This window comes from Urocitellus parryii, chromosome 3 (genome assembly GCF_045843805.1).
Source record: "Urocitellus parryii isolate mUroPar1 chromosome 3, mUroPar1.hap1, whole genome shotgun sequence".
In the NCBI taxonomy this organism is placed as follows: Eukaryota; Metazoa; Chordata; class Mammalia; order Rodentia; family Sciuridae; genus Urocitellus; species Urocitellus parryii.
In genome coordinates this window covers 163,607,491-163,623,952 of record NC_135533.1, presented here as the reverse complement: position 1 = coordinate 163,623,952, position 16,462 = coordinate 163,607,491, and the positions used below count along the sequence as shown (strand labels likewise).

The following is a 16,462-nucleotide window of genomic DNA, read 5'->3' as shown; positions in this document are numbered from 1 at the left end:
GCACTGCCCCCTCCGCACCCGGCCTGGGCTGTCATGCCACCTGATCCAGATGACGGCTACTACTCATTTCCTGTCACCCCTTGCAGAAAGGAACAGTCTCATAATCCTCCCCCAGAGTCCTTCACCAGGGACCAGCTCACAGTCTGCAGCTGTCCAGGGCTGTGGCCTCTGTCCCCAGACACAACTCTTTTTTTTTTTTTTTTTTTTTGTGGCAAGGGGTACCAGGGATTGAACCCAGGGGCACTCGACCACTGAGCCCCATCCCCAGCCCTATTTTACATTTTATTTAGAGACAGGGTCTCACTGAGTTGCTTAGCGCCTTGCTTTTGCTGAGGCTGGCTTTGAACTTGCGATCTTCCTGCCTCAGCCTCCCAAGCGCTAGGATTATAGGCAGGCGCCATTGCAATGGGTTACTTTATTTTTAAGACCAGGATCATCCAGGTTCTGAGCTGCTTGAGACGCCCCTTCAGCGAACAGCAGGGTTAAAGAGCTTTTGCCAGGCCCCCAGGCGGAGGTGGGGTGAATGGTGGCTGAGCCTGCCTGCCTCACGCTGGGCGAGCATAAGGGATGGATGTGTTTTCCAAGAAGAAAAGACTGTAGGCTCCCAGCTCTAAACAAACAGAGAGGGGCCAAGGCCCAGATGGGAGTCTGGCCAGCCACTGGAGGGATCTGCTTCTCCAGATCTGTTCTAAGGAAAAAGGCTGCCCACAGAAAGGTCACGCTTCATGCCAGATTAAACACAACAGGCTGAGTAGCAGTCACTGTCTATGGAAGGGAAAAAAAGAAAAAAGGTCCAGTATCCTGAAGCCTCAGTCAGAGGAAGGACCCCGAGGAGGAGTTTTTGCCTAAGCTTCTGAGGCACATAAGGTGACTCACACTTTTGTGGTGTTGGGGATTAGAACCCAGGGCCTTGTGTGTGCAAGGCAAGCAGTCTACCAACTGTGCTATATCCCAGCGCCCCCCTCCCAAGTTTTTTAAAGATATTTCTTCAATTCTCTGCTTCTCATGTTCTTCTAGAGCTTGTTTTGGAGAAAGAGGAGCCTTCAGGAAAATATATATATATATATATATATATATATATATATATATATATATACACATATATGATGCAGATGGACACAATACCTTTATTTTATTTATATATTTTTACATGGTGCTGAGGATCGAACCCAGTGCCTCACACATGCTAGGTGAGCGCTTTTCCACTGAGCCCCAGCCCCAGCCCTGCAGGAGTATTTTAAATTCAAAATGAAAAACTGCACAGCTCTGGACACTGGGAGAATTCTGTAGCTAAAATCATGAGCAGCATCTTTGGAAAGAGAAGGAATTAATAATGGAGAGTATCAGGTAGCCAAAGCAGAAGGTCAGGTGTGTCAAAGATGGGAGCCATAAAATTGAATGCATTTAGGATTTAATTCCCACCAAGTCCCTGCAAAGGAAATGTCATTAGTCACCAAATTGCAGGTATGAGGAAACAGAGTCCTAGAGAACTTCGGCGACCTGTTTAAGGCCACAAGATTCCCTATTGACAAAGGTAGAATGGACCCAGGGAGTGGCTCCAGGACTCACTTGAGAATGTCCCTGGAGACTGAAGATGGGATTAATATTGTGCCCACCCATCAGCTCAATTATGTCATGTGTGAGGTCCAAAAGGGCTGCCATTAACCCTTGGGGGCTCATTAAACTGATGACAATTAAGTGAAATTCGAATTTCAGCCCTTTGCTGTTGAACACCTGAAATGTGGCTAGTATAATTGATGGCCTAAAACGTTCATTTCACTTAATTTTAATTTCAGTAGCCACATGTTGCTAGTGGATCCCTACCTTGAAGTTAAGAATATTTATTTCTTAATTTCTTTCTTTCTTTCTTTTTTGGTGGCACTGGGGATTGAACTTAGGGAGCTACACCCTCCTACACCCTCAGTCCCTTTTATTTTGAGACAGGGTCTCACTAAGTTGTTGAGGCTGTCCTCCAACTTGTGATCCTCCTGCCTCAGCCTCCCAAGTAGCTGGGATTACAGATGTGCACCATCACGCCTGACTTGTATCCTCAAGGTTTTTTCAGACATGATTCAGGGTTGTCCTAAAAATCTGAGGTGGAGAGGGGCTTTAGTTACTTTGCCCAAGCATCCACAGAAAATCATGAGGATAAGTAGTTCGTGATCTCAAGAGCTCAGAAGGACAGCCTGGACATTCTTTCTCACTTGGGCTTTCCAAAATTTCCCAACCTTGAACTCTGCTGGTTTCCATCCTCGCAAAGCCCAATGTGAGGCAATGCCAGACAGACCCAGGCAGGCACATGGGTCCTCAGAGGAGGGTGTACATCGGCACCAGCAGGGAACTGGTTTGAATGCAGATTCTGGGGCCCACCTCTGAGTCCTGCTGCAGGGGCTCTCGGGAAGGCCAGGGAGGCCACGTTTCCACCAAGCAGCCTGATGATTCTAACGTAGGTGCTCGAGCTCCAAGAAACTCAGACACTCTGCTTCAGAGCTGAAGTACATATTTATCTGCTGGCCTCTTAAATAATTATAGCACATAAATCTTTGGAGAATAACACAGGTGGGCTGGAGGCCAGGCAGTCATCACTCTGCACTGATGGCTGGCCTCTACCATGTCAGGGAGACCTGCCATCAGGGCCTCTTTTTCTTTTTTCATCTGAAACATAAGTGTAAGATCTGTGGTGTGTGTGTGTGTGTGTGTGTGTGTGTGTGTGTGTGTGTGTGTGTTTTGGTACCGGGGATTGAACTCAGGGGCACTCAACCACTGAGCCACATCCCCAGCCCTTTTTCCATTTTATTTGGAGATAGGGTCTCACTGCTCACTGAGTTGCTTAGGGCCTGGCTAAGTTGCTGGGGCTGGCTTTGAACTCGAGATCCTCCTGCCTCAGCCTCCCGAGCTGCTGGGATAACAAGTGTGTGCCACCGCACCTGGTGGCTATCTGCTTTTTATCCTTGGGGACAGATGGGAACACAGATGTGAAAGCATCTGAGGGAAGCTAAATGGTAAACACACTGTACAGACATCCTAGGACTCAGAAATAGGTTCTGTCTAGCAGAAGGTTTAAGTAGATTACACATTTTTAAAAAATCCATGTTTTTAACCATGCTTAGAAAAACTGGAAGATCTGAGAAGATGTGGCTCATGTTAGATTAGTGGCCTGAGGTGGCTAAGAGCTGGGCTCTCGAGTCTTATGTGCAGCCTTATCTGCTCCAGTATTGAAAAACTAGGTGACTGGGCAAATACCTTGACCTCTCTATTTTTCAGCTTCTTCAACTTCAAAATGAGAATTGTAACACACTCCCCTTAGAGTGTAGTGACCATTTAATAAAAGGAACTAATATTTCTAGTGTGCCTAGAGTGATTTTAGGCATGTAGTAAGAGGGATGTACATGTTCAATAAATAAAAAAGATTCCTGCACATGGAAACCGGCAGTAGATGGAGTTAAGCCGTCGCTGTCCCCTTCAGATGGGGTTGACACACAAACTATCGCAATCACAGACCCACACCTTTCACTATGGGGTCCCTAGTGTAAGAAGTCCATGTGTGGCCCTGGTTCCCCACCCTTAAAGGGACAGACAGACTTAGTGCATCTTAGAACAGTTCCTGTCAAACTGTCGTGATGAGGGACGTTTGGTTTTATTTTCCATCTACTGTGGACCAGTGCATGGCCCTGCCCAAGGCAGATACACCGCCCTCCCCACCTGTGACTGGTGGTCTACTGCCTGCTGGAGAGGATGAGCCCTTGACCGTGAACTTGACTAGGGCAGCAGTGGCGAGCCGATCCTACTGTACGGCGATCGCTCCCATCTCACCCCACATCTAGTCTTCGCAAGCCGGCTGGACGACCATGCTGCGGGCAGCATGCGCGAGGGCCTCTCCCTCTCTCCACTTGGGCCATTCCCCGCCCGCCAGCCTTTCCTCGTCTCTCTGTGAACACTGCTGCGTCTTTATCTGCAGTGGGACAGCCTCGGCCTCTGTGCTGCGAGCCTTGAGGTCCCCAGCACCCCCAGGCTGGGACACTGGGTATTGCATATACTACCATTGGCTTCCAGCAGCCCCTTCTCCTGAAAGTCGTCTTTGGTCAGTGGGAGGTGCCTTGCCCAGACCACGCCCATGGCCTTGCCTAAACCACGCCCATGGTCTCACCCAGGCCACGCCCATGGCCTCACCTAAACCTCGCCCACAGCCTCGCCCAGGCCGTACACATGGCCTCGCCTCCCAGCCACTCCCCAGCAGCCCAAAGCCAAGGACCGACGGGCAGGGTGGCAAGAGACGTCAGCGCCTGAAATGACTCTGGTCCCATTCACCCTCCAGAGGAGGTGTCCACACTCACTCGGCTCCTCATCTGGTCGTGTCCTGTTCCTAGGGCCCCTCCATGATCAGGCCACCTAGAGGGAACCTCAGCAAGGACAGAAGCCGCCTGGAACCCGGGCTGATGGTCCTTGGCAGCAGGCAGGTGGTGGGAAAGACCCTGAGGTCCCGAGGACCAGCGCCCTGCCACCCAGCGCCCTGCCACCCAGCGCTCTCCCGCAGTTTCCAGGCCGGGAACCTACCTGTGGCGTTGGACAGGGCCAGCGACTCCATGGAGCCGCGGGGGGTCTGCTCGGTGGGCGTCATGTCCTCCGTGTACTTCAGGGAGCTGATGGGATGGCGGGGCCGACACTGCTGCGCCGACATGCCGCCGCCCTCCTCCTCCTCCTCCTCTTCCTCCTCCTCCTCGTACTTGGGGACTTGGATGCTGCCTCGAGGCTCACTGAAGCTTTGACTGGACATGTCACTGTAGCTCTCCTGGGACCTGAGCCTCCCTGGGTAATAGTCCTCCCGGCAGTCCTTGATGAAGCTGCCGCCGTGTCCCTTCAAGGCCATGGACGAGCTCCTCTTGGGGTTGTTGAAGTGCTTGGGCCACATGTCGGGCTGGGCGCCGGCCGCCTGTCCCCCGGACTGTAGGAAGTCCTGATGTTGCACTGGCTCAGCAGCTGCAAGGGGCTCTGGGCCTGGTTCTGCTCCATCTTGTTCCCGTAATGGTAGGGCTCATCTCGGCTCCTCCATATGGGGTCCCGGTTGAGGCTGGGCGTCTGGCTGGACAGGCTGAGCAGGTCCATCTGCAGCGACAGGGGGTCCACGTCGGCCGACAGCCGGTTGGAGCTCACCTGCAGCTGGCTGTGCTGGTTCAGCATGGCCTCCTCTGTCTTGCCCTTATTCTTGCCGATCTTGGCGCTGCGACGGGACTCCTTGGCTCGGGCGTTCTGGAAGGCGGAATCCGACGAATCGGAGCCGTTGGGGTCCTCCCCGGCGCTGCAGGCCCGGGAGCAGAAGATCTGGCCCTGCTTCGGGAGGAACGGCCGCCCCAGGAGGGACTTCTTGCAGTGAGCACAGCAGAAACAGGTCTCGGTGGCGTGCCAGTGCTGCCCGTCATAGGTCATCTGACCTTGGTCAATCCCTGCAGAAGAGACAGGGAGGAGGCCGAGCGGCTTTGAGCATCGCATCACCATAGGATAAAGCTCCCTGGGCTGCCTCAGGATGCAGAAGAAAAATGTATCAAAAAACAGCCGGCACGATGGCACAGACCTGTCATCCCAGCAGCTGGGGAGGCTGAGGCAGGAGGATTTCGAGTTCAAAGCCAGCCTCAGCAAAAGTGAGGCCTAAGCAACTCAGTGAGACCCTGTCTCTAAATAAAATACAAAAGAGGGCTGGGGTGGGGCTCAGTGGTGGACTACTCCTGAGTTCAATCCCTGGTACTAGGGGAGGGGGGTGGAAATCAATGACCAGTCCCCATGCATGTGACATTCACATTCTCTTAGAGTTTATCCTACTAGCTTCTCCTAACTTGCTTGCTCCCAACACAGATACTCTAGATTAAGTGTTCCTGAATCCAATCCCCTGTACCAAAAAGAAAAAAAAAAAAAAAAAGCCCATCCATGCATTCTTCCTGGGACACATTTTCCCCAAACTAAGAGTAATACAGGTTGCACATCTCTAATCCCCAAATCCAAAATCCAAACGCTCTAAAGCCAAAGCCTGAGACTTCCTGAGTGTCAACTTGGCACCACCACGGGCAGAAAACTCCATATAATGAAACTTGACTTTGTGCACAAATAATTAAAAATAATATATAAAGTGATCTTCAGGCTACATGTGTAAGGTGTATAGGAAACCCAAGTGGATTCTGTGGTTAGAATTGGGTCCCATCCCCAAAGAATCTCATTATATATATGAACATTCTAAACTCTGAAAAATCTAAATTCTGAAACACTTCTGGATCAAGAATTTCAGAGAAGGGGTCCTCAACCTGTAAAAATACTAATATGAAAAAGTAATGATTTAGGCATTTTGCTTTAGGCATTTTGTAGGAGTGTGTGTGTGCAAACTCATTTAATCATTAACTGTTTGGTAATTGTTGATGTGGGTTTATAGTATTATTTATTATTATTATTATAATCATCATCATCAACAACATCATCATCATCATCATTTTGGTACTAGGGATTGAACCCAGGCATGCTCTACCTCTAAACTACACCCCCAGGGGATCTTCTTTATTTCTATTTTGAGTTAGAGTCTAAGTTGTTGAGGGTCTCACTAAGTTGCAGAAGCTGGCCTCTAACTTGTGATCCTCCTGCCTCAGCCTCCTGAGTTTCTGGGATTATAGGCATGCACTGCTGTGCCGAGCAGATTTGTGTTACTTTTCCCATTTCTTAGATGAGGAAAACAAAGGCACAGATACCTAAAGTAATATAATGGAATCAGAGATGAGCTGTACCCAGAAGTCTTACTCCTAACCATGACAGGAATCCTGTCCCCTTCACTCAACTTAGGTGTCAGTTCAAATGCCAACTCCTTGGAGAGGTCTACGTACCCACCTCAGTAGCGGCTCTCCTCACTCTCCACCCTTCCCTGATATCTTCTTCCTCATAGCATTAATACTGCCAGATGCATTACTGTAGGTCCGCAATGGTTTATTATTTCTCTTTGTCACTAAAAGGGATGCTTTATGGAGACAGGGTCATTAAGTTTCCTGTGGTATCTCTAGGACTCAGAACATGGCCTGGTGCATGATAGGGCTCCTCCTATATTAAATGAATGGATGAACTGAACCCCATAACCAGTGTATGTCATCCCAATGAGTAAGCCACAGGAGTAGCTATGGTCTAAATGTAAGTCTCCCCTCCAATTTCCTACGTTGAAACCCTAACCCCCCAGGGGACTAGATTAGGAGGACTTTTGAGAGGGAATTAGGTCAGGAGAGTTCTGCCCTCATAAATGGGATTAGCGCCCTTATAAAAGAGGCCCAAAGGGATTTGCTTGTCTCTCCTGCTCTGTGAGGACACAGCAAGAAGGCATCATCATGTAAGAACCGGAAAGTGGGCCCCCACCAGACACCAGATTTGCCAGTGCATTGACCTCAGACTTTCCCATCTCCAGAAACCTGAGAAATACATGTCTGTTGTAGTCCTATTTTATGCTATTACAGCACAGAGAGACCGAGGCAGTGTGTTATGGTTTGGATATGCAATGTCCCCCCAAAGCTTATGTTAGACAACACAGGAATGTTCAGAGGTGAAATGATTAGGTCAGCCATCAATTAGCTGTGAATCCACTAATCAGTGGATTAATCCACTTGCTGGGTTAATTTGAAAGGACAACTGTATTGGGCAGTAACTTGGGTAGGTGGGTGTGACTGGAGGAAATGGGTCACTGGGGGTCTGTTTGGGGGATTGTATCTTGTTCCCCTGGCTCCATACTACCCCTCTCTGGCCATGTCCTGAACTGCTTTCCGCCACCACGCCCTTCTACCATGATGTTCTGCCACACTTGGGCCCACTGCAATAGATGTAGCCCACCATGAACTGAACCTCTGAAACTGTGAGCCCAAATAAATGTTTCTTCCTTTATGTTTTGCTTGCTGGCTATTTTGGTCAGTGACAAAATGCTGACTAATGAACAGTGGAAAAGAAAAAACTGTGGACTTTAATTCTTGGTAAGTAACATGCTGCTCCAGGCCTGGTTTGTGAAAGACATGGTCCTCCATGGGCATGCGCACCCGTCCCTTAAGAACACTAGGAAAGGGAGGAGCTGCCTTGGGGGTGGGAATTGGCCTGGTTTATACACTCTGAGCACTGGAGAGCCTCTCTTAGCCCCTAAGGTCTTTCCTCTCAACGGCTCTCCTGCCTCTTCTGGTGTGCGACTTAATCTCCCTGCCATTCTCATACCATGACTGTGGGGTGGAGCTAAAGCCACTGTAGGACCCAACCCTGGCCAGTAACAACCTGTCCATTCCTATCACCGAGCCCCAGGGGCAGGCTGGGGTTCAGGCACATGACCTGCACTAGGCCAGTGGGCTTTGGGGTGACATAGTACAGTGTTTTTATTTACTTCTTTTTTGCAGCAGCTGATGAACTGGCAGAATGGCAGCTGGAGATGTTGGATTATGTCAGTGCACAATGACAAGCCTCCCCAGGAAGGCAGAGTCCACGGGGTCCATCTCCAGTGGCCACAGCTCCTGAGCCTGGCCTTTGAAGGGTTGACTTCTAGAGACTTGCCTAGTGAGGCAGTGACAAGAAACTGGGGGGGAACAGGCAGGAGAAGCGGTGCCTGCAAAGCAGCCTCTTCCCTCGGGGCGACCCCAAGTGACAGGCCCACTGTGAAACCAAATCCATCAGCACCAGGTTCCCAGGGGGAATGAGCTAAGGAGTTGGCTCTGCGGCTCCACCCACACGGCCTCAGCTCTGCGGCTCCGCCCACACTTCTTCTGTTCTGTGGCTCCACCCACCCACCCTGAGGCTCCACCCACACTTCCTCAGTTCTGCGGCTCCGCCCACACACTTCCTCAGGGCCGAGACTCCGCCCACACTTCCTCAGGGCTGAGCTCCGCCCACACTTCCTCAGGGCTGAGCTCCGCCCACACGTCCTCAGGGCTGAGCTCCGCCCACACTTCCTCAGGGCTGAGCTCCGCCCACACTTCCTCAGGACTGAGACTCCGCCCACACGTCCTCAGAGCCAGGCTACCCACAAGTCCTTAGCTCTGTGGCTCCACCCACACTTCCTCTGGGCGTAGCTCCACAAAGGCAGGTTCAAATCCCCAGTTCCACCCCATTCCAGTGGCTTCTCAAGCTGCCCAAGCCCATCTGCTTGGGTTCAGATTTGAGCTCTCATTCTTTCCAGCTGTGTGACCCTAGGCAAGTGGCTTCAGCTCTCTGTGCCTGGGTCTCCTCAGCGGTACAACGGGGACGATTGCAGTTCTTACTTTGGAGGGTGGGTGCTGAGGATTTGAACCAAGTCTCCACAGACCTGGACCTGTTACCTATTCTTTTTAATTAATTGATTAATTTGACAGTAGAACGCATTTTGACATCGTGCACACACGGAGCCCAACGTGTCCACATTGTTCTGGCTGGACGTGGTGCAGTCCCTCCTGCAGTGTAGCCCTACGCGTCCACAGGGTAATAAGGCCTGTCTCTCCCATCCCCACACCCACCCCTCCTTCCCTCTACACAAACACAGTTCCTTCATTCTTCCCATCCCCCAGCCCCACTGTGGATCAGCATGCGGCTTTTGGCTTTGGGGGACTGGCTTATTTCACCTAGAGGTCACCTTATTCTAACTGTTCTTTTATTTTTATTAGGAGTGAAAGCCTGGCTCCCTCTTTGCCAAGAGCCACTGCCTCCTGCAGCCCAAGAACAGACCCTGAGGTCACGTGGTCTCCTTCCCTCTCCTCCTTTTCCCTCCCTCTCGCAGGAGCCAAGGGTCCCAAGGGCTCATGCTGACAACCCCCTCTGCCCTGAGCCCTTGGCTGTGAGCAGCTCCTCAGTCGGGGACAGCCCGGGGCTGTGGCCCCACCCAGGCCCTGCCAGCGGTGCGGGGAAGCGCAGGGCAGGTCTCCTGGGCTCCACCGACTGTTCTCTTAGAAATCAGCAGGGGCATCTCTGAGATGCAGCAGCAGGGGCCTGGGAGAAGGATGGGCTCAGGTGGACGAGCTGTCTGAAGCAGCCCGGGAGGCAGCACACGGGGCCTGGTAAACCGCAGCCCCATCAGCTGGCCCTCTGCACTGCCCCTGAACTCCAGACAGCTGGAAAAGGGCTCTGCGTTCGTCTAGGTGCTCCTTTTTTAATTCCCTCTCTAAGCCCTTCAAACACTTCTCCGAGGGCGGACGTGTCTAGGCTGCCGCAGCCCCGGTCTGTTTATAGGACTATTTACTCGGCTGTGCGCGGGCAGGAGTACCGTTGCCCTGGCAACGGCTGCCTGATGCAGGGTCTGCTCGGAGCGGCTGGATAAATATGGAATATTTGTACAAGTATGGTCAGAGGTACAGCACTGGAGACCGAGGTATGCATGATACACAGAGGCTTAGGCTGCTGCAAGGAGAGGAGGCTTTGCAGGAAAGTGCATTTGAAAAGGAACACCAGGGAGAGCCATTTAGCGACAGCAGCAAGCGCACACCGCAGGCCACAGGGGTCCCCTTTTTCTGGTCAAACATGGATGCCTTTTATGGATTTGAGAGGAAGGGAAAAAAGAAAAGACCAGCAAAAGCCCTGAACTGCGGATAGAAGAAGAGGCAGACATGACCAAGTGGCAAAGCCTTCTTCTCTCCCCTGACCATGACCCCCAGCTGCAGGGTGGAAATCCTAAGTGGCAGCTTCAGGCTTTGAGCCTCCATGGAAAGGAGGGGAGATGGAGATCCTAATGGGAGGTGCTGCTGCTGTGGATTGGTTCTCTGTCGCTCAGCCCCTCTCCTTTGAGACAGGAGAGTTCCTGGGTATATGATGAGCTGTCAGGCTATGAGGGAGACTGAGGGGTTTAGGACACAGGGCACTTGTATCACCCAAGTCCCCCAAAGGCAAAGCAGCCAGATGACGGTCTCCCAGCAGTGCCGATCCCCAGGCTGATACCCTGCAGCAGGGCAGGCCTCAGGAGACCAGGGCAGGGTCTGTCAGAAAGGGATGGCCACCCACGCATGCCCACTGAGCATGCAGCAGCCACCCTGTGCACAAAGCAGGTGCTTCTGTCTGCACAGGAATCTCCCCAAACACTAGCTAAATTTTCATATGACTGCATTACTTCCGATGAACCAGGACACAAACCACTTCTTTTCTGTCCTAATAAAGCCTGTTAAGTGGGTCAAAATGGGCTCCCAAATGCATCATCTCCCTTCTCGCTGTAGGTAAGTTCCCCGCAGCTCCTGAACAGACCCCGGCTGCTGCCGAAGCCTCAGGAAGATCAGGCCGTGGCCTCACACACAGTCTTCCATGGCCAATTTGTTTTTTGCTCCTCCAAAGGGTAGCTCCTTCCCAAGTTTCCAGAAAAGGCAAACTGAAAGAAGCAGCCACATGCAGCCTGAACTGGAACAGGGCTGAACCAATCGGTTATTTTGCAAAGGGAAAATGCTTTCCACCATGTCGGTGGACCTGACTGCAGGTTGGAAGATGACGGTTGATGAGCCGTGTGAGTTCTCATTGCTGACTTTTGAAAGAAGACATACTTGCTAAGAGCCACTGGCTTCCTTGACTCTCCTTCCCTACCTCACTCAGTTGCTGAGACTGGCTTTGAATTCTCCATCCACTTTGGTTCCTCCCTCTGCTGATTCCCGAGTTTTTCCGAGGAGGATAAGGAAGACATCTGTTTATCTTTCCTCCTGAAGCTTCTCCCTTTCCCCTGGAATTGAGGCTTAAAGCACATGGATCCACCTCAGAGGTGGACCCATGGATGGCCAAGTCAGGACCGACCGAACGATGCTTGTTATTATTATTTTTGAATCCAGCGCTTGGATGAGTGTTCTATGACTGAGCTACATCTCCAGAACCTTCTTTCCTTTTTATAGATGTCAGATCTTATGATTTTTTTTTTTTAATTTCAGTACTAGGGGCTGAATCCACAAGGGCTCTACCACTGAGCTACACCTACTCAGGGTCTAAGATGCCCAGGCTGGCCTCAAATTTAAGATCCTCCTGCCTCAGATTCCTGACTCACTGGAATGACGGGTGCATACCCCTGCACCTGGCACAGATAAGAGTATCTGGAGGAACTGAGTTAAAACTCAAAGATACATAGTCCCTACGATGTGAAAATGGCTTATTCTCAAGTGATCCCAACAGAGATCAAGCACTTGAGACACAGAGGGAAAAAAAAAAAGACATTGTTTGAACCCTTGATCTATCCCTACCTGAAGCTACACTATTCCTTTTTTTTTTTTTTTTCAATGCTAGGGATTGAACCCACTGAGCCATATACCCAGCTCTTTTTTTGTATTAATTTAGAGACAGGTTGTCACTGAGTTGCTTTGGGCCTCACTAAGTTGCTGAGGCTGGCTCTGAACTCTTGATCCTCCTGCCTCAGCCTCCCCAGCCACTGGGATTCCAGGCGTGCACCACCATGCCTGACTACTCCTTGGCTTTTCTAGTAACATGAACCAAGAAATCTCCTTTCCCACTTAAGCTAGTGCACGCTGGGCTTCTATTATCAGCAACCTAAGGGATGCTGAGTATGACAGACACAGAGGAGGTCCCACCCAGAAGTAAGTGCCAAGCACCACCTTACCTATATGTTGGGCACAGGTGTCACAATATTCCGCATACAAGGACTCGAAGCAGTGGCAACAGTAGGGCCTCCCCTCCTTCATGATGTAGCGCTGGCCGCCCAGCACCGTCTCGCACTCGAAGCAGCAAAAGTGTTTCATGTGCCAGTGCCGCCCCTCTGCTTCCGTGCATTCGTCTGCAAAGATGATCTGGAGATGGGGAAGCCAAATGGTGTCAGCGTTTGAGACCCGGCCATAAGAGCACACTTGGTTTCTGGTACGAGGGATTGAACCCAGAGGTGCTTAACCACTGAGCCACATCCCTGACCCCTTTTACGTATTTTATTTAGAGACAGGGTCTCGCTAAGTTGCTGAGGCTGGCTTTGAACTTACGATCCTCCCATCTCTGCCTCCCAAGCACACTTCTAAGCAGGAAAGTTACAGGGGCCCCGAAATAGAAGGGCAAGGAAGCAGGTCTCGCCCATTAAATCATTAAACAACACCAGTCTATGTGTGTTGTGTTCTGTGTCTGTATCAGTTCCTACATTTGGGTTTGCCTAAAGCACAGTTAAATATGGTGCCTGGCCTGACCAGTGATTAACTTAGCCACATTTAAATAAGAGAAAGAATGTTTTACCCTGAAGAATATAAAGAAGAATGAAAAACAGACAGCTCTTGGGCACACTGGACATACGTATATTTCATTTAGCTGCTACACAGTATGTCTAGGAATGGAAAATATCAACACCTGGAATCCTGGTTTGTCCTCTGAAACCTAATACTGACTGAGGCTCACTATCCATTCCTGCACGGTGGTAAAGGTGGAACTAGGCAGAGAGAGTGCTGCTTTCAGAGGAGAGGCATGTTGTCCAGTTTGTCACAGTCCCCACTACTCCCTAGTGCCTTAAGATGGGGCAGCAGTTCCATTTACGACACCTACCCAGCCCGCTAAAGCAGTTGTGTTTTGCCTACTGATGAACAACTGCGATACATTTCAAAGCACTGTTATGAAAACTTAACACCAAGCTACAGTCACCAAGCCAGCATGATACCGACCTTAGGATGGACGTGGAACTAAATAGAAGAGAGTCCATAAATGGGGCTGGGACCACTAGGAAAGAATCGATTCAAATCCTTGCCTCAAACCACACGTGCAAGGGATCAGAGACCCAACCCTAAGAGCAAAAACTGACAAGGGATCAAAGACCTAACCATAAGAGCAAGAACCGATAAAACACGTAGAAGAAAACACAGGTGTAAATGTTTTTGCCCTCGGGCAAGGCATTGATTTTTTAGATACGACACTAAACATATAAATAAAAAAAGAAAAAAACAGATAAAGTGGACCCCATCAAAATGCAGAACTTTTTTGCTCCAAAGGACATCATCAAGAAAAGGAAAAATACAACGAATGATAATAAATGCTAGAAAGGATGTGGAAAAGGAACACTTTTACACTAGTGGTGGGACTGTAAATTGGTCTAATCACTATGGAAATCAGCATGGCAGTTTCTCAAAAGACTAGGCTTGGAACCACCATACGACCCAGCTATACCACTTCTAAGTATTTATCTTGAAGAATTAAAGTCATCTTACTACAGTGACACATGCATACCCGTGTTTACAACAGCACAATTCACAATAGCCAAACTATGGATCTAAGCTAGTGTCTACCAATGGATGAATGGATAAAGAAAATGTGGTCTATATACACAGTGGAATATTACTCAGCCTTAAAGAAGAATGAAATTAGGGCAATTTGCAGGAAAATGGGTGGAACTAGAGTCTGTCATGTTAAGCAAAATAAGTCAAACTCAGAAGGCTAAGGGCTGTATGCTTTCTCTCATATATGGGAGCTAAAGAGGAAAAAGGAAATGAAAGGCGAGGATGGATCTCCTAAAAATCAAAGGAAAGAGACCCAGGGGTGAAAGGCGGGAAAGGAGGGGAGGATATTCTGGGGAGTAATACTGACCCAAATATATTATTATATTGTGTACATGTACAAATATATAATCATAAATCCCATCTGTATGTACAACATAATGTACCAATAAAAAAATGTAGAAAAAAATAAAATGAAAATAACACCATAAAATTGGAGAACATATTTCAAAATTATATATCAGATAAAGGACTAGTACCCATATTATATAAAGAACACTTAGAACTCAGTAAAGAAAAATAACCCATTGGAAAAAAAATGGCAAAGGATTTACACAGACATTTCTCCAAAAGAGACAATATACAAATAGATGATAAACATTCCTAGTAGCTCAACATTACTAGTAGTTGTGAAAACATGAACCAAAACCTCCATGGGAAATCACTTCACAGATACTGGAGGACTATACCAAAAAAGATAGATGAGACAAAAGCAGACATTAATGAGAATATGAAGAAACAGAATCCTCATTCATTGAGAGCAGGAATGCAAAATGGTATAACTGTTTTTGATAATAGCTTTGCATTTTCTCAAAAAGTCAAACTTAGGATAACCAGATGACCCAGCAATGCCACTCCTAAATAGATACACATGCAAGAGGGTAAAATATACCTAGAATCTATTCACGAGCAACTTCGTTCATAATAGCTAAAAACAGAAACAATTTCAATGTTCATCAATTGCTTAAAGGTTAAGCAAGATACATATAACTCAGCCATGAAAAGGAATGAAATACTCGTATACACCCTGACATGGATTAACTTTGAAAACATCCCGCTAAGTGAAAGAATCCAGATGCTTTTATTTCATTAATAAGAAATGTCTGGAATATGTAAATCTGGAGAGACAGAGAACCGAAGCAGTGGCTGTCAGGGCCTGGGAAGAGGAGAATGATTGCTAATAGATAGAGACAGTCTTTTTGGTTGATGAAAATGATCCGGCATAAAACAGGAGTGATGATTGTACAACTCTTCGAATACACTAAAAACCACGGAGCTGTCTATTTTCAATTTTCAAAGGGGAACTTGAGTTATGCAAATTATATCTCAATAAACACAAATTTCAAAGTACAATTCCTCCCATCATCGCATTCTCTTTGGCATTATCGAACCCAAAGTTGCCTCATGGGCATGGATTTCCAGATGTGGACACTGAGGCAGGATGGTAAAGAGGTGACACGGAATCACAGAGCTGGAATTCAGTTCCTCAGTGTATGCTCACAGAGTCTCTCTGGTGCACTGCTACTGGCATTAGAACCCAAATTATTATAATTATTTTTTGGTACCGTGGTGATGGAACCCAGGGGTGCTAAACCACTGAGCCACATCTCCAGCCCTATTTATTTTTATTTATTTTTATTTTTTTGAGACAGGGTCTCGCTAAGTTGCTTAGGCCCTCACTAAGTTGCTGGGGCTGGCCTTGGGCTTGTGGTCCCCTGCCTCAGCCTCCTGAATTGCTGGGATGACAGGTGCCCTCCTGACATTGCGAATCCCTGTTAGGCCCTTTTATAAGAGAAACACCCATGTGACCGTGGATTCCAGCTGGAAAAGGGCAGTGTTCTCTCCCAGATCACTTGTTTATAAGGTCAGGGGGACCCCAAAACACCTCTATGCAGGAGGAAGCCTGGGTCTAAGGCCTTACCCCACAGGATTCTCATGAAAGTGGTCAGGTTTGGACCATTCCTCTCTCTGCCCCCATCTGAGTCATGCTGACTCAGCTCTTCTCTCCTGCAGCCCACATATCAAACATGAGCTCACTTCTGGTTCAGGGGAGGGCTGGATGCCAGGTAGGGGCCTTACGTTCTGTTTTGACTTCTTACCCGTGTAACACATTTGGACACCGCCTAGAGTTAGGTGCCCTGGCAGAATAGCCATCTGCTCCTTGAATTTTCACTGAGAACTTGTTTTAAACAGTGGGTAAATCAAATAGCACTACCCAGTCTCTTCTCTTCTCTAACCAACTTGTCCCATCAAATCTTGGGCAAGTGGCACCTCATATCATCCCCTAGGAT

General features: G+C 48.9%; 1 protein-coding gene across 1 annotated transcript in view; it reads right to left on the bottom strand.

Annotated features, from left to right (window-relative positions):
* Prickle2 (prickle planar cell polarity protein 2) overlaps positions 1–16,462 on the bottom strand; it is a 109,002-nt gene that overhangs the window by 30,141 nt on the left and 62,399 nt on the right. Inside the window, 3 exon segments of the mRNA XM_077795609.1 lie at positions 4,555–4,938; positions 4,941–5,441; positions 12,533–12,719. Of these exon segments, the coding sequence (XP_077651735.1) occupies positions 4,555–4,938; positions 4,941–5,441; positions 12,533–12,719 (1,072 nt within the window).